The 23,067-nt window shown below is 34.9% G+C and overlaps 1 protein-coding gene across 1 annotated transcript in view; it reads right to left on the reverse strand.

Annotated features, from left to right (window-relative positions):
- LOC145243913 (dipeptidyl peptidase 1-like) overlaps window positions 1-12,833 on the reverse strand; it is a 98,318-nt gene extending 85,485 nt beyond the window's left edge. Inside the window, exon 1 of the mRNA XM_080107025.1 lies at window positions 12,376-12,833. Coding sequence (XP_079963151.1) covers window positions 12,376-12,531 — 156 coding nt within the window. The 5' untranslated portion in view covers window positions 12,532-12,833. The remainder of the gene's footprint in view (window positions 1-12,375) is intronic.
- Between the last annotated feature and the right edge of the window lie 10,234 nt (window positions 12,834-23,067).

The following is a 23,067-nucleotide window of genomic DNA, read 5'->3' on the forward strand; positions in this document are numbered from 1 at the left end:
CTATCAGATTCGTTGTCAGCGACCTCAAATTATCTATAAAAAAAAAACAAATTAGAGTGGTCGGTGTTATCTGTTAATTAATTTTTCAAGCAGTTGCGTGTTGAAATATTCTGGAAACTTGTATTTGGCGCTGCTGCTGCTAGCCCCCCCCCCAGTCGTCGATTTTTTTTTGTTTAGCTTTTTTCCTTGAAAACATTACAAGTTTTCTTCTATTTGACTCCCATGCATGTGAAAAATAATTACGGTAAGTTTTTCTGTTATTATTTGACAATAAAAATTACTTTGCAACTTACCTGCATCATTGATTTTTCTATTTAAAAAAGTAGTAATTATTAAAAAAAAAAAAAAAACAGGGTATGTTTTATGGCATTTCAGAACTTCGCAAGGTTAGCCGAAACCGCTCTAACATTCGATATGAAATAAAAAGCACTTAAAACTACTTAAAAATATCAACGAATGATGCAGATAAGTTGGAAAGTAACTTTTATTGATAATGTTACCATTTATTATTCTTTTAATGGCTAATTTCGTGAATTTGACCTTTTTTGAAATGGTTTGGCCTTCTTTATTTTTTAATTTGGCTTCAAATTTGGCTTCTGTTTTCTTTTTTTTTAAATAATTTTACCACTATATTAATTTTATAGTAATTAAAGAAAATGCTATAATTAATTTTTCAAGCAGTTTCATGTTGAAATATTCTGGAAACTTGTATTTGGCGCTGCTAGCCCCCCCCCCCCTGTCGGCCATTTATTTTTTCGCGTTTGCTCTCTCTGTAAGCCCCCCACCCCCACCCCTCGTCCATTTTCTCCGTCAGATGGCAGCATGTGACGTCATTTTACGGAGAAATCCGAGCGAGTGATAAGCCACGCCCAGGCCAGCTCATGCACTAGTAATAAGTAACTAATAAATATCAATCAATGTTTGAATTTATTCACAGATAACTAAAATACAATGTTTTGAATAAACAACTGTTGTGATTTTATTTTCAGAAACAAGAATTATAAACAACAAATTATAGGAAACGAACATTTTTTGGGTTTGTATTACTGTACACAGATTCGAAAAAGTTGTCAAAAAACAAAAAAAATATATAACAAATAAATGCAAGATAAGTTACTTTTCTACCGAACTGGATATGTTTTTAGTGTTTTTATTTAATGTAAAATGTTTATTCAGCTCAAAAAACACAGTGTTTACCGATGTATTGGAAAATTAAAGATAGCGCCCGACTCTCTTTGACACAGTAAGTTTGGTAAAAGAAGTAAAAAATAAAAAACTAGACAAAATACTGTTAAAAACCCACCGTGTCAAAGAGAGAGTCGGGCGCCATTTTTAATTTTCCAATACATTGGTAAACACCGTTTTTTTGGGAGGGTGGAGGGGGGTGAATAAACATGTTATATTAAATAAAAACACTAAAAGCATATCCAGTTCGGTAGAAAAGTAACTTATCTTGCCTTTGATAACATTTATTTGTTATATATTTGTTTTTTTTTAACAACTTTTTCGAATCTATGTGTACAGTCATACAAACCCATTTTTTTTAAACGAAAAAAAAGTAAAATTTTTTAATTTTAACGGAAATAATAATTTTTTTATTATTATTATTAATATGAAAATGGAATTTATAAATTTATTTTAAATTATTGATATTTGCTAAATTAACGGGAAATGAAGCCATTAATTTTAAATTATTGGGTTTTATATAGCTTTTTTTCGATAAATTATTTTTTCGCTGAATTTGTTTTTCTATTAAAATTGACTTATTTCACGCATTCGTAGTTTTTAACAAAAAATCAGTGAACCGAAACAAAATTAGAAGTTCTGTTCTATTTTTGTGACAACCAAAAACATAGGGTGCTTATCCAGATGTATCATAATGTTGATACAATTTACGAAAATATTAAAAAAGAAGTAAAATAGGTACTTCAAAATATAGTTATCGAAAACATAACAAAAAAATTAGAAACAGCATGAAACAAATCGAAGATTCGATTTTTTGCAATTTTTTAAACACCCACAGAATGTTACCTTTTATAAACATTTTGCATATATGTGAATTAATTTTTGGTCATTTATAGAAAAATGGAAAACAAGATTAAAAGTGTTTTTTAATAAATATTTTATGAATCAGTTAATTTATTTTAATCAGTACTAAATGTACAAAATTGACTATATACATGTAGGCATCTTGCAAAATTTAAAATTTTAGATATTACTTCAATCAAGATATTTTGAACAAGTAAATACTAAACAAAATATTTGACAAAACGGGACAACATTGATTAAATTTTTTTTTTTAAATATTTTGCTTGAATTCGTATAAAAGCCTCTTATTGACATTCTAAAAATTTTGACTTACGAAATTACATAATGCGAATTTAAATTTACTAAATTTTTGTAAAAATTAGCATAATTACAGATGTAAACAAAACAATTAGTCAATATTTTAACTTACTCAAATGCTTGGCAATGGCAACAGGAATTTATAGGATGTCCTTTTTTTGGAATTTCTAAATATCATATGAAAAATTTAGTGTCGGCGATGGGAGAGAGAGTTCGCTAAGACTTGACCGATCGGTCGACGGTACCCCAGATTACAAGCGCCAGATTTTATGGTCACCAGAATATTTTTAGTATATTAAAATAATTTATTGCTTGTTTTCGGCCAGGCAAAGGTTTCGGGCTCAGCAAATCAAAAACAAAGCTACCCCTGGCAGCCTAGCTGGGAACCAAGTGTGAACTTACCAGTCCCCATAAAACAGACATTTTTAGTGCGTAATTTGTAAGGTTTCTTCGTTTTCTTTTTCTTTCTTCATAAATTTAGTTAGATTGTTAACGAAGGTACTTTTTCATCTCCAAATTGTCATTTTTTGCAAGGATCTGCCATACATGTGTCTGGCAGTCTGCACGTCAATGAGAAAACCACAATTCAATATTCAGTACTTGGATGCCCCCCCCCCCCGTATGAATTCCTTCCCCCCCCCCCGCATCAGGCGCTCGGGTCGTAGTTTGCCCACCCCTGCTCTAACTTAACATCTAAATCTGACCCTCAAGATCGCCATGGACATGGAATATAAGCAAACATTAAAGATGGCTTTCTGTGTGGTAGAGATATCTCCAAAGAAGACCCTAATTTACCTTATATGTGCTTCCGGGTTGCACTTGCTTACACCACTGCATTCATATTTACCCTCTATCGCCCCCACAACAGCGGGGTTACTGTCTTTAAGAGTATATCTGAGAAAATTGACCTCATCCTGTCTGCTCATCCTTCGGCTAATATTCACATTTGCGGTGACTTCAATGTCCATAATATGGAATGGCTGACCCACTCAAATAAGACAGATGATGAGGGGAGGTTCTGTCATGATTTTGCCATTGCCTATGATCTCACTCAGATTGTCCACAAACCCACCAGTGTGCCCGATACTACTGGTCAGTATGCAAGCCTTCTAGACCTTTTTCTCTCCACTTCCCCCGGAGCTATGCTCATGTGCCGTTCTATCTCCTCTGGGATCCTCCGACCACTCCGTTGTATCAGTTAAGATAAAAATGAAATATAATAAGTCTACAGATGTACCTCTCCACCATACTGTATATCGATACTCTATGGCTGACTGGGATAGCTTCCATACATTCATATCTGATCTACCTCTGCATTCCATGTTTAAAAAGGATGAGTCCTCTATAGTATCAGACCTGACCGAATGGTTAATTGTAGGCATAGACCAATTCATACTATCCAAAAATTTCCAACAAAAACCTAACAGCCAGCCATGGTTCTCCCCAGAATGTGCTGCTGCCATTGCGCACAGAAATCACTTTTTCCATAGCTACCAATGTAATAGATGTACTGAGACTAAAGCTGCTTTCAGGAATGCCAGCAACCACTGTAAAAGAGTAATAAAAAATGCAAGAGAGTTATATGCTCAGCCCGTCAAATCCAAAGTAGCTGAGCAACGGCTTGGTTCCCACCAGTTTTGGCAAATAGCAAACAGGATCCTGAACAGAAGCGTGCGTTCTATCCCAACTATCATCAATGGACCTGAGGTCATCTTGTCAGCATCAGACAAGGCCAAACTATTTGCAAAGAACTTTACAGCTAATTCTACCCTATGCGACGAAGGCCATTAACTCCCCGTATTTCCTCCTACAACATACAACATACTATCCAACATATAAATATCTGTGCATGAGGTCGTCAAACTAATCAAGAACCTTGATTCCAGTAAAGCAACTGGCCCAGATGGCATTCCAATTATAGTGCTGAAAAAGCTTCAACCAGAACTTGCCCCCATACTTACAAAACTGTTTAAGTGTTGCCTTAAGGAGAAGTGCTTTCCAACACCCTAGAAAACCTCGTCAGTATGCTCTGTATTTAAGAACTCAGGTGATAAGTCATCTCCTTCTCAGTACAGACCAATAAGTCTCTTGTGTGTCATGAGTAAGTTACTGGAATCGATATTAAATAAAGAAGCAGTCAACCACCTCAGCAGAAATAACCTCCTTAGTGACATGCAATATGGTTTCCGTTCTGCTAGATCTACAGCTGATGTGCTAACAGTTATATCCTATAGGATTAGTGAATCTCTCAACAAAGGCTTCCTTTCTAGGGCAATTGCTCTTGACATATCAAAGGCTTTCAATAAGGTTTGGCATAAGGGCCTACTTCACAAGATTTCCAGCTACGGTATAACTGGAAATGCTTTCTCAATCATTAAATCATTTCTCTCCAATAGGTTCATAAGAGTAGTGGTTGATGGGCAGAAATCAGAGGCCCACAGTATTAATGCTGGAGTCCCCCAGAGGTCCATCCTGGGCCCAACTCTCTTCCTGATCTACATCAATGATCTCCCAAAACACATACTTAAATCATTCGTTGACATCTATGCTGATGACACGACCATTTACGGCAACACGTCAAAGGCTGTAAATGACAAAGCTTTCTCTGATTCCCTCTCCTCTGATCTTGAGCGCTTGGTCCAGTGGGGGAAGAGATAGCTGGTTACTTTTAATGCATCTAAAACCAAGCTCCTAACTTTACATCATCAACGCTCTGTTCCTCATCTAGCATCAATTGAAATAGTTGGCTCTCGTCTTGGGGAGGCTTCATGTTTTGACAAGCTCCTAGGTTTGACCTATACTCCTGATCTGAAATGGAACACGTATATCAAGTCTGTTGCCTGGGCCGCTGGGAAAATGGTGGGATCCTTCTACCGCTCCAGAAGATATCTCACTACTGATGCATTCTCTATCTGTATAAAAGCCAAATACGTCCAAAGATGGAGTACTGCTGCCACATCTGGGCTGGAGCTTCTAAAAACAGCCTATCCTGCCTTGACAGAGTACAAAATAGACTTTGTGGCTTAGTGGGGGATGCCCTTTTCTCTTCCCTGCAACCTCTCTCCCACAGAAGAGATGTTGCAAGCCTGTCTTTGTTTTATCGTTATTTTCATGGCAAGTGCTCGTCTGAGTTCCAATCTCTGGTCCCCTCTTGCCAATCTTTCACGATAAACGCCTGTCTAGCTGAAACGACTGCCATTAATTTTCCCCATTCTTTATCTGTGCCTAAATCCAAACATAGATTCCATGAACAAAGCCTCTTTCTTAGAAGTGCACGCCTAGGAACTGACGAATCGAATTAATTCACGTTCTGCTACCAAACAATCAGAAACCAGAATTGCTTCATAAATATTAAACCTTTTCTGGAGCAATTTCACATGTTTTTTTCCATCCCGACACTGTAAGAATTTTTGCTCAGTGGAACTGTCTACTGCAAACAAGTCACCTCTCAGGACTTGTGTGTAACAACGAACCATCGGAAACTGTTCTGTCTACTGCAAACCAGTCACCTCTCAAGACTTGTTTAGAACAACAAACCATCTGAAACGTTTCTGAAACTAAACATGGCTTTTTTTTTTTTTTTACACAGTGATCACCACTTATCAAGGCCCGGAAGCCACTCAGGGATAAGGGTTATTGCAAGTACATTACGTTAGTGTGGAGATTTGATGAAGTGTTTAATTAGGGGGGCGGTTCATTAGGAATTTGTTAACATTGGACTTGAACACATCCAAGTTGTAGTCAGGTGGGAAGCAGGACGACGGAACAGAGTTCCACAGGCATGCAGTTCTAAGAAAGAAGCTTTGTTCATGGAATCTATGTTTTGATTTAGGCACAGATAAAGAGTGGGGAAAATTTTTGACAGTGGATTCAGCTAGACGGGTGTTTTTCGTGAAAGATTGGCGAGGGGGGACCAGGGATTGGAGTTCAGACGAGCACCTGCCATGAAAATAATGATCAAACAAGGAAAGGCTCGCAACGTCTCTTCTGTGGGAGAGAAGTTGCAGGGTAGAGAAAAGAGCATCCCCCACTAAACCATGAAGACTATTTTGTACTCTGTCAAGGCATGATAGGCTGTTTTTGGCAGCTCCTGCCCAGATATGGCAACAGTATTTCATCCTTGGACATACTTGGCTTTTATATAGATAGAGAATTGCATCAGTAGTGAGATATCTTCTGGAGCGGTAGAAGGATCCCACCATCTTTCCAGCGACCTTGGCAACAGACTTGATGTACGTGTTCCATTTCAGATCAGGAGTAAAGGTCAAACCCAGAAGCTTGTCAAAACACGGGGCCTCACCCAGACGAGAGCCATCCATCACAATTGATGCCAGCTGGGGATCAGAGCGTTGATGATGTAAGGATAGGAGTTTGGTTTTGGATGCATTAAAGGTAACCAGCCACATCTTCCCCCACTGAACCACGCGCTCGAGATCAGTGGAGAGAGAATCCGAGAGAACTTTGTCATTTACAGCCTTTGATGTGTTGCCGTAGATGGTCGTGTCATCAGCATAGATGTCAACGAATGATTTAAGTGTGTGTTTAGGGAGGTCATTGATGTAGATCAGGAAGAGAGTTGGGCCCAGGATTGACCCCTGAGGGACCCTAGCATTTATATTGCAGGCCTCCGATTTTTGTCCATCTACCACTACTCTTATGAGCCTATCAGAGAGAAATGATTTAATGATAGAGAACACATTTCCAGTTATACCATAGCTGGAAATCTTGTGAAGTAGACCCTTATGCCATACCTTGTCGAAGGCCTTTGATATGTCAAGAGCAATTGCCCTAGAAAGGAAGCCTTTGTCAAGAGATTCACTAATCCTGTGGGATATAACCGTCAGCACATCTGCGGTAGATCTTGCAGAGCGGAAACCATATTGTGTGTCACTAAGAAGGTTATTCCTGCTGAGGTGGTTGACTATTTCTCTATTTAATATGGATTCCAGCAACTTACTCATAACACACAGGAGACTTATTGGTCTGTACTGAGAGGGAGAGGACTTATCACCTGAATTCTTAAATACAGGGCAAACTGATGAGGTCTTCCAGGGGGTCGGAAAGCACTTCTCCTTAAGGCAGCGCTTAAATAGTTTCGTAAGTATGGGAGCAAGTTCTGGTTGAAGCTTTTTTAACACTATAATTGGGATGCCATCAGGGCCAGTTGCCTTACTAGAATCTAGGTTCTTGATTAGCTTGGCGACCTCATGCACGGATATTTGTATGTTACCTAGCTTGTTCTGTGTTGTAGGAGGAAATATGGGGAGTTGATGGCCTTCGTCGCATAGGGTAGAATTAGCTGCAAAGTTCTTTGCAAATAGTTTGGCCCTGTCTGACGCTGACTAGATGACTTCTGGTCCATTGATAATGGTTGGGATAGAATGCACAACGCCAAAGTCCAAAAAAAGTCTTCCATGGAAACTTTTTGAAGTTGATGAAGATGATGAGTTGAAAGCCATTTGCAAAGTCTGTCAAATTAAAATATCGCGAGGAATAAAACCATCTAACATGACCACAATCAACATGTTAAAACATTTAACTATGATGCATCCAAATAAATTGGAGGAGCAAAATAAAAAAGAAAAGGAACAAAAAATTACCAACTAGTCACTCAGAGCAGTTTTATTAGTGAGGGTCGAAATCGCAGTGTCTTTTTTTTTTTTTTTTTTGCCTACGTCACCATCTAGGTGTCACCAATTTTTTTAACCCTCCTTAACTTCAAAGAGTAAATACAATATATACAACTAAAAAAATAATTTTTAAAAATGCTGATTCTATTCATGAAAAATTCTTTTAACTAGAAATTAAAACTTAGGTAAAGATAGCTGACTGACAGCTTACACTTCAAGAGGTTATGCGCCCAGTGTGCGTCTTTATTTCGATGGATCTGAATCAAAATTCGAATTGTGGCAAGTTAAATTTCTAGGATATCTACGAATCCAAAAACTACACAAAGTACTTCAAACACAACCTGAAAACAGAAACAACCCCGACTTCATTGAAAAGAACGCAACTGTCTTTGCGGAATTAATACAGTGTCTATCACTGGTAATGAGAGAAGCCCTGGACGATGGCTGCAAAGCATTAAACATATTGAGAGAGCAGTATTTATCGAAAGGAAAACCCAAAATTATTTCTTTATACACTGAACTGACCTCTCTAAAACGAATGGAAGCCGAAACTATTACTGATTATAAGAGCCGAAACGACTGCAAATTCTTTAAAAATGTCTGGTGAAGTTATAAGTGACAGTCTGCTAATTTTCATGGTCCTTAAGGGATTACCGAGTGATTTCAAGCCATTTAGTACCGTGATAACCCAGAAGAAAAACCCATGACTCTTAGCCAATTCAAGGTAGCACTCAGAAGTTACGAAGAAACTGAAAAAATGATCACAGAACAAAAATCCACAAATATCATGAAATTTAAAAATACACACATAAAAACACCAAAATTAAATTATACCCATGAATAAAACCCGCAACTTTGCGGAAAACAATTTTTCTCCTAAGAAAAGTACAAAAATTATTTTTTATAATTGTGGACGACCTAATCACAAGAGTTTCCAATGTAGATACAAGATTCAAAAAGGCGACTCCATATAAAATGTCGAGAGCTCTGTTAGCGAACATATATTTTTATTCTCGTGTACGTTTAATGCTTCAACAAACAATAATAATTTTCTTGTCGATTGTGGGGCCACGGCACATGTGATTACAAAGGAATCTGATTTTATCAATTTTGATCCCAACTTTAAGCCACAAAATCATTTTGTAGAACTAGCTGACGGGAGTCGAGTCAATGATATCGTTTTGAAAAGAGGCAATGCGAAAATCTCACTAAAGAACAATAAAGGTGAACTGTGTTTCTGTATTCTAGAAAACGCTCTTCTAATCCCAAAATTTAAACAAAATATATTTTCTGTACAAGCTGCCACAAAACAAGGTGCAAATATAAACTTTAGCCCCAATAAATCAAAACTGGTATACCCAAATGGAACTGCATTCCACATTAAAGAAAATGGAAGACTATATTATTTAAATAGCATAGTCCCATAGAAAACCGCCTGCCATGATCTACAGACATGGCATAAAATGCTTGGACACTGCAATATTCCTGATATCAAAAAGTTGCCGACTGTAGTTGATGGAATGAAAATACAAACCTCAAAAAACTTCAACTGCGACGTCTGTACGCAAGGGAAAATGACAAACTATCAAAGCAAGATACCAGACAAAAAGGCCAAAAAATCCTATCAATGGTGCATTGTGACTTGAACAGTCCCGTGGAACCGATGGCCAGAGAACATTATAGATATGTGTTGAATTTCGTAGATGACCATTCAGGTTTAATAATGGTTTACTTTTTAAAGAACAAATCTGATACCCTGCTAGCAACTAAAAAATATCTAGCCGATATGGCTCCCTACGGTGAAGTCAAGTGTATTCGCTCTGACAACGGTACGGAATTCACCAATAAAGACTTTGAACTTTTACTAATTAACCATCACACCAGGCATGAAACATCAGCTCCTAGATCGCCACACCAAAACGGGACTGCTGAACGTGCGCGGTGGACACTTTTTTTTTTTTTTTTTTTAATTTCAGCAAAAGTATTTAGTAGGTTAAAGACAAAGTGTTAATACAAATAAAATGGATACAGTTTAACGTCTTGTCCAGGACTATTTTTTTTATTTTTTTTGATATATAGAAATCTATATACATACAGGGCCGTGAAAAAAAAAAAAAATTATTCATCGAACCGCCTCCTTAAGTAAGACACTTTATCAAATCTACTATCCCATTTCCATTGATTACTGTACACGCAATAACCCTTATCCCCGAGTGGCTTTCGGGCCTTGATAAGTGGTGACCACCATGTAAAAAAAAAAAAAAAATCTAGAGCAGATTGCTTTACGCTATTTTTTGTATGCGTTAGCACGAGCGACGGATTTGTTTTTTGTTTTTTTATTCGCCGAGTTAAAACATTAATTTCAATACTTCAAAAACATGACCTAAAATTCTTATCAACCAATGAAAGTTCGCATTTCAAGTCATGCAATTTCTGACAAAACTGTTATATTTAAATAATTGTTGATAAATCTGTAAACGAGTAGCATCAGCTTCCACTCCTCCCCAAAATAAAATTCTTTTTTTCTTCTTTTAGGCGATTAAGTGTTACAATTTTTTTTCTTTTTCTTTTTCAGAATTTAGCGCTGAGGATTAGTTTTGCATATAAATTTAAAGTAAAATCAATAAAAATGGGTCAAATACAATTTTTAAAGGCCAAACTGCTTTTTAAAAAAAGCTAAGTTCGCGAAATTTGGTTTTAAAAAGGCCACTCTGAAGTAACTCATAGTTTAGGAATCTATTTTCGTTAATATTTAACTTTCTACCTTATCGTTTTTCGTAATTTTTGGATATGTTTGTAATTTCGACACGGAAGTCGCAGCTTTAAGTGTTTTAATTCGTTTCTTTTTTTTTGGGGGGGTATTTTTTTTAGATTAGGTCCACCTCCACAATTTTCTTTTAAATGACACCTTTTATAGGTTTTCGACTATGCTGAATACGAAAATCGCATTTAAATTTTGCAGAAATAATTAGTTATGGAGATATAAAAGTTGTATTATGCATTGTATTCTTTGGCGGCCATCTTTTTTACGCGCGTGCAGTGTCAGTCATAGATTAGTAGATTTGTTTACGGCGCGCGCGTAAAAAGATGGCCGCCAAAGAATACAATGCATAATACAACTTTTTATATCTCGATAACTACTTATTTCTGCAAACTTTCAATGCGATTTTCGTATTCAGCATAGTCGAAAACGGATATAAGGTGTCAGTTAAAAGAAAATTGTGGCGGTGGACCTAATCTGAAAATTTACCTTTTTTTTTTTTCTTTTTTCTTTTTTTTTAAATAAAACGTTTTGGGTAATGTTGACACCTTCCCTTGAAAGAAACAAAACTTTCTGTAACTTTATAAGTCGTCGACGTTATTACTTCAACATGGTCCATGAATTACTGAAAATTATTTAGATAAATGGTCCACAAGTAATCTTTTTTACTATAAAAATCTGAAAAAAATCTTTATAATGTACGTACTTGTCACTGCATGAAGATGTCATATTCCAAAAATCACGTAAATCGATCAAGTAGTTTTTTTTATTGAAGAGAATCAAATATTATCAGACATTTTATCGAAGAAAAACTTCACGCCATCTTGTTTTTGAATGATACACTGCTAGCGACACCTATTGGGAATGTTTGGAATATAAGATCAGCAAGGGGCAGACAATCGACTTTCCACGCTATAGAAAAAAAAACTTGGAAAATTAAGACATAAGTTTTTGAGGATGTTAAAAACAAAAATAACGTTTAAAATTCCAGCAAACGAGTAGTTTCCAAGATATGAAGAATTTTACGTAAATTGAGCACCCACATGTTGACACTCCTCCAACAAAAATTCGGCAAATGTGTTTTTCAGCGACGTAAATTCAAGTTTTACACTAGTGGTGGCCATAAAGTGGGTGATCATTATTCGTTAAATTATTATAGAAAAGTGATCCCCCACTTTCTTTAAACTAACATTTCTTCATATCTTGGAAACTACTCGTTAGCTGGAATTTTAAACGTTATTTTCGCTTTCAACATCCTCAAAAACTTATGTCTTAATTTTCCAAGTTTTTTTTTTCTATAGCGTGGAAAGTCGATTGTCTGCCCCTTGCTGATCTTATATTCCAAACATTCATAATAGGTGTCGCTAGCAGTGTATCATTCAAAAACAAAAACAACTCTTAACAAGCACTAAAACAATTATATGAGAAGTGTTCCAAAAGTAATGCCTCCTTTTTTTTATTCCGCCTGAATGGCATCTATCTTAAGCAACCTTGTTTTTATTTAATCAGTTTTTCGTTTTGTTGTCTATATTGCAAAGTGCCCGAATAAATCAATAAATGTTTTTGTTTTATTTTTAAAGTAATATGCAGTATGCACAGATATAAAAATAAAAATAAAAATTATTGAGTTTTACTTACGGGACCGATGTAAAAATTCCACGTGCCAACGATGTCGTCGTAATGACAATTTGCCGGCGTGTCCGATTTCACGACAGTTGGAAATAAAACAATACAAATTGCGACAATCACAAACATCAAATAACAATTATTGCGAAGACCCGTCAAAAAAGACATGGTGACTCCTTTTGCAATTTTTATAACTTTAATTTTAAAGAAAACTCTATCTTATAATAATTGCTTGTGAGACTTTATTTTGACTTATTGCGGTTGCGGTAAGATAAAAACACAAACTAAGCCGGAGCCGCTTCGGGCGCTCTTTGAATGCGAGTAACAAAACAATGGGTTTCTTTGTTTTTATCAAACATTACGGAAGAGAAAACATGTGATTACCGGTGTCACATGACACCGACACACAAAAATAAATTCTCCCCAGCCTCGCTCATGTGTTGCCTGCGCCACCAAAGCCAACAGAGTATGAGCGTGACCTTCGTAAATATGAGGCCGTGCTTTGAGCCGTTTTGAAATGGCTTGTTTCTTATTGATTAACCGGCATGGCATAGGGCATTTAAAACAAGTTTTGGTATCTTTTTTTTAGATTAAGTCCACCTCCACAATTTTCTTTTAAATGACGACTTCTAAAAGTTACTATAAAGATTTACTATACGGAAATCGCATTGAAATTTTGAAGAAATAAGTAGTTATCGAGATATAAAAAGTTGTATTATGCACTGTATTCTTTGGGGCCTACGTTTTTACTATAGACAGCAAAACAAAAAGTAGTGAAAAAAAAACAAAAAAACAAAAAAACAAAAAACAAGTGGCGCTTTTACATTACCAGAACGAAATTTCGAAAATCGTAATTTCACATAAAAACAAAAGTATCTACGTATTCTTCGCATTTTAAAGATGATTATTTCCAAAAATTACGAAAATCAATAAGGTAGAAAATTATTTATTAAAGAAAATAGAATTTGAAGAAAACAATCGTATTTGCTTATGTAAGATACAAGAGAGTTCAAAAGGGAAGTAATTTTCCGTTTCGATTTAAACAAAATGGCCGCAATTTTTCACCTGCTAACACGATTAAAGTTTTTTTTTTAATAATTCAGTAACATTCAAGTAATTTCGACTGCATAATTTGGAAGCTAATATTGTAATTTATTAGAATTGACAAAAAAAAAAAAAAATCAGTAGAAACCATTTTTTTTTTATTATGTGAAAATTCTATTTATCGACTAAAAACTTTCGTTCTGATAGTGTAGAAGCGCCAAATAAGTATATAACAGATAAATGTTACCAAAAGCAAGATAAGTTACTCTTCTACCTAGCTTGATAAGTTTTTAGGGCACACGTATTGAAGCGGTACCCCCACTGTAATTTTTTTATTTCGTCTTTTTTTTTTCACTTTTTTACGGGTCATTATTCTACCAGATATAAAAAAAAAAAAATTAATTCAATACTTAACATTTTTTAAAGGGTGCTCTGTTTCTAATACAATGTTCTAATAAATCGATCCCCCATTTTAGAAGCATCGACTTTTTCATCTAAATTCGAAATCTGGACAAAAGGTGTAAACAGACTAAATTCGCCCGAAAAAAAACTCGATGTTCCCAAAATAGGGGAACGATTTACTAGAACGTTGTATTAGAAACCGAGCACCCCTTAAAAATGTTAAATATTGAATTTTTTTTTTATATTTTTTAATAATATGGTAGATTAGTGACAGTTCGATAATAATCTGCTGAAAAAATGCAACTAAAAAAATTACAGAAGGGGTACCGCTTCCGCATGTGCCATTTACTTATTTTAAAGCTTTTATTCAATTCGAAAAACAAGCAGTATCGAAACAGAAAAATAGCTGACAGCTCGTCTGAGCTTCAATCTATGGTCCTTCCTTGCCAAACTTTCACAAAAAACACTCATCGAATTGAAACCACTATCAATAATTTCCGCCACTTTTTATCTGTGCCTAAACCTAAACGTGGATTCTATGAACAAAGCTTTTCTCTTAGCACTGCACGCCTGTGGAACTTTGTTCTGTTTTCCTGTTTTCCAGCTAACTACAATTTGGTCGTCTTCAAGTCCAACATAAACAAGTTCTTGATTAGCCATTCTGTTCAGTAATCCAATTTACCAAATTTCCACTACTAACGATTACTACGATATTGTCCTATTGACTACCGTTTACTCATTAACCCTCATCCTCAAGTGGCTTCCAGGTCTTGATAAATGGTAACTCCTGTTTAAAAAAAAAGAAGAGATTCACATCTTTGGAGTCTCGATAATTGCTCAAAAATATAAAATGAAACAAAATACTAATAAAAACCTGCCCAGTAGTTGTCACTGTGGCAGTTATTGGGTAGAGATCTATCGGTATTTTGCTTCATTTTCGAGTTTTAGGCGATTGTCAAGTCTTCTCTGATGAACCTCTCATGTCAGCCATTTTGTTTTCATTGTAACTTAGCAACTCGGCACTAATTTCAAGCTTAAAAACACGCTTTAAAATAAATTAAAACAAAAAATTATCCAGGCAGTTAGAAGAATAACTTACCTTGCCTTTGGTAACATTTAATTGTTATATATTTATTTCTTCACCATTTTTTTCAGTTTGCTATCTATAATAATAAATAACCCTGAAATGTCCTGCATAGTCCTAGGAGGTCCACCTCCCCAGGCGTTGTCTCCCGTCTTTCGAGTAGATTAAGTTCATTGCTTACTGCCTGAGGTGACCCTATCAGGGAATGCCGACAGAGTTGCCCTGGTAATTTTTGTATGGTCAGGGTGTTCCTTTGAGCGCGAGGGACATTGACTTTCCCCATCTTGTTGACCTTGTGTCACATCACTCATTGATTTTACTCTTTCAAACAATGAGAGCTTATTCAGAATTAAACCTATTTTCAAAACAAAACTACAGAAAATTGTTTTTTTAATTTATGGTGTACGTAACAGTCATGGAACAATCTCATATTCCAAAACTCATATAAATTGATCAAGTAGTTTTTATTTTTTTAACTAAGAAAATCAAATTTTATGACTAAATGATATGTTGTTGATCTGCCATGTTTTATAAATAAAGGGAGACAACTCAATTCGAACTATCGAGATCAAAATCAAAAGCCTTGTAATGGATATAATTTACCATGAAAATCACTAAAAATTGTAAAAAGAATGATTTTCTATATATAAAAAAAACCTACTTGATCAGTTTATGTGATTTTTGGAATATGATATCTTCATTCTGTCATGAGTAGATACATCACAAAGAGTTTTCTGCAATTTATTTTTTTTTTAAATAGGTTTAATTCTAACTAATCACCAACTGTGCTACTTTTGTAGAATAATTTTCAAGTTAAATTCAATTTTTACAGTTTATTTTATGTTTGTTAAATTGTTAGATGAAAGTACAGAATAGTTACAAAACGCCCCCTCCTCCCCATATTAAGAATGGGTTTCTAAATAATAACTCTATTACTTCAGCACAATCTGTATTTTTGTCTGAGGCCAGAGTGCACCTTTTTGGAGAGTTTGAGGCAAACCAGAAGAATTCCCGACTCAAAGTCTGCGATAAACAATGTTCAGTCAGATTCAGTTCCTGTTTTTGGTCGATTACTCTTGTGGTTAGGCAAGTTTTGTACTGATTTTTATTTATTTATTAAATTGTTAGATGAAAGTACAAGATAATTAACAAAGATCCCTCATATTAATAATCTTCTGTAGTTTACTCACCGTGTTGAAATAACATTATTTAGAAAGCCATTCTTAACATGAAAAGGAAGGCTTTATTAACTATTCTGTACTTTCACATAACAATTTAATTGAATTAATAAATTTGTGAAATTGAAACTCTCGGCAGAAAATATATTTATATCAGGAAATGACTCTAAATGGATACCGTTTGCTGCTTTTGAGTAAGGGATTCTTTTGGTTTACTGAGCTTGATTTTCTGAACATTAAAAACTGACCGTGTATCTAACTATGCCCTTATGAGGAGGCAAGTAAATACAGACAAAGTGTGACCACCGACCCTTCTATCCCATACTCTTGATGTCCTTGTGCCTAATTTATAAAGATCATATACTTTAGTAAATATAAGTAGTTCAAAGTTTAATATGTATTCTTCCAGGAATTATCTTCTCCTTTTAGTGACAGTAAAGATATTATTCCCTTCTCTTTCACTTTCTCTTTCTCACACACACACACACACACACACACACACACACACACACACACACTTCGTCTCCTCCTTTAATAGAGAGGGGTAGGTAGATTAATTACTAGTTGCCTTTTTCTTTTTTTTTTTTTTACATGGGGGTCACCACTTATCAAGGCCCGAAGAACTGCCAATGGGCTGAAACAAGCTATTTTTATAGCTAGTGACGAATGCTCTTTTTTGGAGGAGCTAGATTTTCTACTATAACCATTTTGCTATGCATGGCAGAAAAAAAATCCGGCTAAGATCAAAGTGCAATATCTGTTAGTATTGAATCTCACAAGGCCATCCTTCCAGGCATTACCATCTTTTTTTTTTTTTACACGGTGGTCACCACTTATCAAGGCCCGGAAGCCACTCAGGCGTAAGGGTACAAGTACAGTACGTTAGTGTGGAGATTTGATGAAGTGTTTACTTAAGGGGGCGGTTCATTAGGAATTTGTTAATGTTGGACTTGAAGACATCTACTTTTAAAGTGGAAGAATTGGTTTAATACCCGTCGTTTAAAGTACCCTTGTTTGTGAGGGAGAGCTGCTAGGAATATATATATCTTTTTTATTGCCAGTTCACAGAGACCATTTTGGGGAGCTGAATTGACCCCACATTATGAACCGACCTTGTATCCAATTTTACCCTTGTGGGAAAACAAATAGCTACAAGGAAAATTAAAATTTTTATTTGGACTTCAAGCAAGAATCAAAGTGCAGTAACTATTTAGTTTCAATGGGCTATCATCACAGGCATTATTTTTTCCTTTTTGAGAGGATTATTCCATTCCTATAGTGCTTGTCCGTTGTCCGAGCTGCCCTGTATAGGCCATTTTCGCACATAGATCAGCGCCCCTTTTTAGGGAGCTCGATTTCTACTACTACTGACCTTAAACTGTCACTGTAAGTGGAAGGTACACAAAATCTGTCAGGTAATACTCCCCCCCCCTGTTGCATACAGCACCCTCATTCAGGAGGAAATATAGCCGAATCTAAATAATTTATATTCGTTCTCTGTTCAAAGTGTACCCCTTTTTGAAGAACTGGACTCTTCATATAAAAAATATCAGTGCGTTTCTAAATTTACCCTCATGGGAGTAAGTAAATAACATTTTACACTATATATAATTGCATTCAGTTGTACTGTAGGCATCATTAAAACATCTTGCTTATTTTCCTTAGTATTTTTAAATAACTTCTTTTACACTTTTTTCATCCCCAAACAAGGCCGATTACCACGTGGACGTAAAGAGCTACTATTTGGGATCGCTTCTAATGAATATTGATATCATTCTGGTAAGAATTCTTCCTACGGGAGGGACAATGTGAATGTTGTTAACATACCTAAGTGAAAGTGTTTCTATGGAATGAACTAGATTTGAACATGGTGCCCACAGTTTGTCAGTTTGTGTTGTTAACCACTTAGCCACTCTCACCTCCCTTCTGTATATTAAAAACAGACGTTAAAATTGAGAATTTAGGTCACCATTTTCTTTTCCAAAATTTCTATTTCTTGAATTACCAATTTTTGTTTTAAAGTTACTTAACATCTGTTAAAATATTTTTTGTGTTTGTATAAAAGAATTAAAAGAAGACACAAACTTTCTGTGTGTGTGTGTGTGTGTGTGTGTGTGTGTGTGTGTGTGTGTGTGTGTGTGTGTGTGTGTGTGTGTGTGTGTGTAAAAAATTCTTAGTGGACAGTTGTTACGACTTTACCTTATCATGTGTTACAAAAAATATATATATATATATATATATATATATATATATATATATATATATATATATATATATATATATATATTTTCATTTCTTTTTTTCTTTTACTTTCCCTCTCTGCCCTGCTCTAACAACCTATTCCACAAATCTCAAAACTCCGTCATGAAAAGTTCCAGAAAACTACACAATCAAACCCAGATCTCCAATTTCCAACGTAGACCTCCACTACAATGTCTCCTTCTCCAACATCTGGGGTCTACGTTCTAACCTTCCAGAGGTTGAAACCTAATTACAGGAGACTGAACCAGACTTATTATTCCTAAGCGAAACTGGCATTGGACCAACTATTTTCCTAGCTGAGTTTGTAATTAAATGACTCTGAGATAAGAAGAGAAAGCATGAGAGAGAACTTGGTCGTTTACAGCCTTTGATGTGCTGCCATAGATGGTAGTGCCGTCAGCTTAAATGTCTACAAATGATCTAAGGATGTAATTTGGAAGATCATTGATGTAGATCAGGAAGAGAGTTGAACCCAGGATTGATCCCTGAGGGACTCCAGAATTAATATTATGAGCTTCTGATTTCTGTCCATCAGCCACTACATTTATGAATCTGTCAGAGTGAAATGATTTAATAATCGAGAATCGCAGAACTATACGTATTACTCAGAACATCCGAGGGTGAAAAATTTGCATAACGAATCTTTGATGGTACATGTTGTTTCAAACAGAAGTCTGATCTTTGCGATGTTCGCCCAACATAGTGCGCACTGCAACTACATTTAAATAAATAAATAATAGAATTATTAGGGGGGGGGGCATCTTTGCGAATAGACGCCAACATAGGCCTGGTTGAAAAAACAACACGTGGATTCGATGCAAAAATAACATCGTTGCACAGACAAAGAAATTTGCTTAGCAAATCGGTCACAATTTCTGTACCATCAAAGATTCGTTATGCAAATTTTTCACCCTCGGATGTTCTGAGTATTACGTATTGTTCTGCGATTTGCGACCATCTTATAAATAACCATACATGTGCCACGAATTTCAGTGCTGACATGTTTACGATCTTGAGTAAGTCGCACTCTCCCTATCATTTGAAAATTTTAGAGACTCTTTTTATAAAGTCTTTGAGACCTTCTCTTTGCAAGCAAAAAGAAAATCTTCTAGGACTTAATTTAGTCTCTATGTAATTTTTCCCCCGTTTATTTCTGTTTTTTTTTTCCTACCCCCGCCATATTCATGACCTTTTATTTTGTTTTAAATCGTATTTTCCTCGATTTAGCTTTGATAAGCGAGGAACGAAACCTGGTTAGTTAAACTTTATTTTCATTTTTTTATTTTTTAAATTCATTATGCTTATTTAGCCATTTAGCCATTATTAAATTCTGTACCCCCCCCTCGGAAATTTTCATATATATATATATATATATATATATATATATATATATATATGACTTGAGTCAAATCGAAACTGAAACCAGAACTTATGAAGGATTATTGGTAAAATCATTTATTACAAGAAATGGATAACTTGAGTGCAATCAGCTATAATCGAAACCGAAACTTATGAAGAATTCTTGGTAAAATTATTTATTACAAGAAATGGGAGATCATAACAATTAAATGACAGTCATCCGGAAGAAAAAAATGTAAGCATGGCACACAAAATTACACACACGCTATTGTATTAATATATAGATTCCTTTTTTAGTTCCTTACATCAAGTGGCTTCATAGCTTGCCTGGAGCGACTTTCATAAATAAAAAAATGAAATGCAATTGTTGCAATATTTTTTATATAAAAAGAAGGTAGGATTAAACAAAATTGGAAGGCTCTACTTATAGACACTGGTGATAGGAACTGACCAATCAAATGGAATTAGGTTCTGCTAGCAACCAATCAGAAACTGGAATCGTTTCATAAAAATGTTGGGTCTTTTAGAATTCCCACACATAATTTTTCATGTCCACACGAGAAAGATCTTTGCTCTTTATCTGCAAAATTTTAATGTTCAAGACTTATACAGATCAGCTACCCAGCTCTTTTTCATCTCCAGGACTTAAACTCTTCTGAAATTAAACATGGTTTTCAATTTAAAAGCAATAATAAGTTATTTTTTTTAAATAATGCTGAGTGCAATTTTAAGGATTCCTGTGAAGTTAATATTACTCTTGATATTATGTTTAAATGTTAAAAAACACAAAAGGATAAATATGCCATACAAAGGGTTGATTTGCTATTAAAAAAAAGGGATTGATATGCAGTAAAATAGGCAATTAGTTACCCGTTTACGATAGTTATTGTATTTTAATATTAAATAAACCGCAAGAGTTGATATGCCATCAAATACAATAAAACGAAAATAAGCACAGTCACATGTTGACCTGAATTCTTGTTATTCCCCAAACGTAAATGTGGGAATGTTTCATTCCTTTCAAAATATATGTCTGTCGAAATTGTAATTTTAAAATTGTCTGCATGACCTTTCTTTACTTTGAGGAAAGCATAAGAGAGAAATCTCAACCCATTCCAAAATATTTTGGTTAGAATTAGTGTAAGTAATATTTAAAGTATCACCAGCAGCGACAGCAGCAGCAGCAGCAGCAGCAGCAGACTAATGTAGAGTTGAGTTTTGTCATCATATGTGGCCATAAGATAAACAAAGAAAAAGCTTAGTGAAAATTACATGATTTAATCTTAGATTACAACTCAAACGTGGGAAAAGTTCACAAAACCTGAATAATAAAAGGACTAGGAAAAGTAGGAATGAAATACCCTCTAATTTTAAATTGTTTTAACATGGCATGATACCTTCCTCTCTGCCATAAAGATTCAAACAGATATATGCACAGACATGAAGTCTACATTCGTAATGCCCTCCTCTTAACTAGAGGGCATAGTCTAGAATCAAATGACCAAGCCCTCATATGCTTACAACATTGCGTTACTTTTATTTTCTCTACTTTAATTTATCGAATCAACTGTTTCTCTGACAATATAGATGCAGCACTCTCCTTAGTTACTAATCCATAGGTACATGTATTTGGGAATTTTAATGTCGTAGTAGTGGAAATCATAGAAATATCCAGGTTGGTATCTGGGGGCGCATTTAACTTACCGTTGTGGGGAGTGAGGGAGGTGCACCTCCGAATTAAGACAGAAAACAATGGGAAACTACCGTTATTACTTGTTTTCTTGAGATTGGCTTAGGACAATTTTTGTCATATATATCTGGGTTTGTGAAAAGTTATTTAAAATCAAATTCCAACAAGTTTATAGGCGAAACGTTTTCATTTTATTTTTGTCTCCAGTTTTGTAAATATATCAACGATATTTTGTTCTGATGCTATGTAATTTACAACAATGGATTCCTTTTTTTACTTCATTTCTTATGAAGTGATATTTAATATCAATATGCTTAGATCTTTATTGAATTAGTGTGTTCTGCACTAATACTATGCTGGCTTGATTATCGCAATAAATTACTACAGGAGTTTCTATTAATTCTGGTTTTAAAACAGTTTTTAGAATAGCTTTTAGGTATAGTGCTTCCTGTGCAGAATAAGTAAGCGCTATAAATTCCACCTTACAAGTAGAGAAAGATACAATCTGCTGCTTTTTAGATTTTCATGAAATAATAGGCCCATTTTTTGATAGTCTAAAACAATATCCGGTTATACTTTTTCAATCTTCATCGTTTTCTCCAATCTGAATCTAAAAACCCCTCTAATTGTTGATTTTCTAAATACTAAATGATGTTCCTTAGTTCCTCTTAAATAATCAAGGACTTGTTTAGCTCTGTTTACATCCTTTATTGTCGGTTTAAATAAATTTTGTGATAGTTTTGTTACTGTGTAACATATGTCAGGTCTTGTAGAAGTCATTAAGTATATAAGGCTTCCTATTATCTCTCGGTATAGTTTATCGTCAATTATTTCAGATTCTGTATCTGTATTTTTATTGATATCATTTTCGACCGGTGTAGAGTGTTTCTTGCATTCTTGCATTCCAAACTTTAATGGGATTTTATCAATGTACCTCGATTGATTCAGTTTAATAATTCCTTTTTCATGAGTAAATTGCATACCGAGAAACCATAATATCTTGCCAAGATCGGTCATTTTTAATTTTTTATTTAATCTGTTCTTAACATCGGTTAACATTATGTCGCAATTTGAAGCAATTAAAATGTCATCAACCCATAAAACTAAAATCAGTAATTTATTGTCTTTGTTTTTGGTATACAAACAGGGGTCCACTGGGCATTATTTGAATTGTTGTTTAATCATATAGTAATACTGTATTCCAAATTCGACCACTCTGTCTCAGACCATACAGTGACTTGTTAAGTCTCCGCATGCAATTTTTATTTTTCATTATAAATCCCTCTGAGGGGTAATATAAATTTCACAGTCTATCAAGAAATTTAAATAAGCATTTGTTATGTCCATTTGATGGATGTTAAGGTTATATTGTGATGCGATTTGCAATAAAATTCTGATTGTGGTTAGGTTTGTAGTCAGTGAAAACGTAGAAAAATATTCTATGCCATAAATCTGAGAGTATCCTTTAACAACAAATCTCGTCCTGTACTGTTCAACTACTAGTGCTGTAGTCTTTTTGTAAAGACACACTGAGAAGAAATTACATGTTTATCCTTTGGAAGAGGCACTACCGAATATTTATTATTTTCTGTTAAAGCATCTATTTCGCTTTCCATTGCTATTTTCCATTGCTGATAACGTTCTGAATTAATTGCTTCATTAAAGCTTTTTGGCGTATTATCCAT

The sequence above is a fragment of the Euprymna scolopes genome, chromosome 22 (assembly GCF_053919585.1).
Source record: "Euprymna scolopes isolate OS-2025 chromosome 22, ASM5391958v1, whole genome shotgun sequence".
NCBI classification, from domain to species: domain Eukaryota; kingdom Metazoa; phylum Mollusca; class Cephalopoda; order Sepiida; family Sepiolidae; genus Euprymna; species Euprymna scolopes.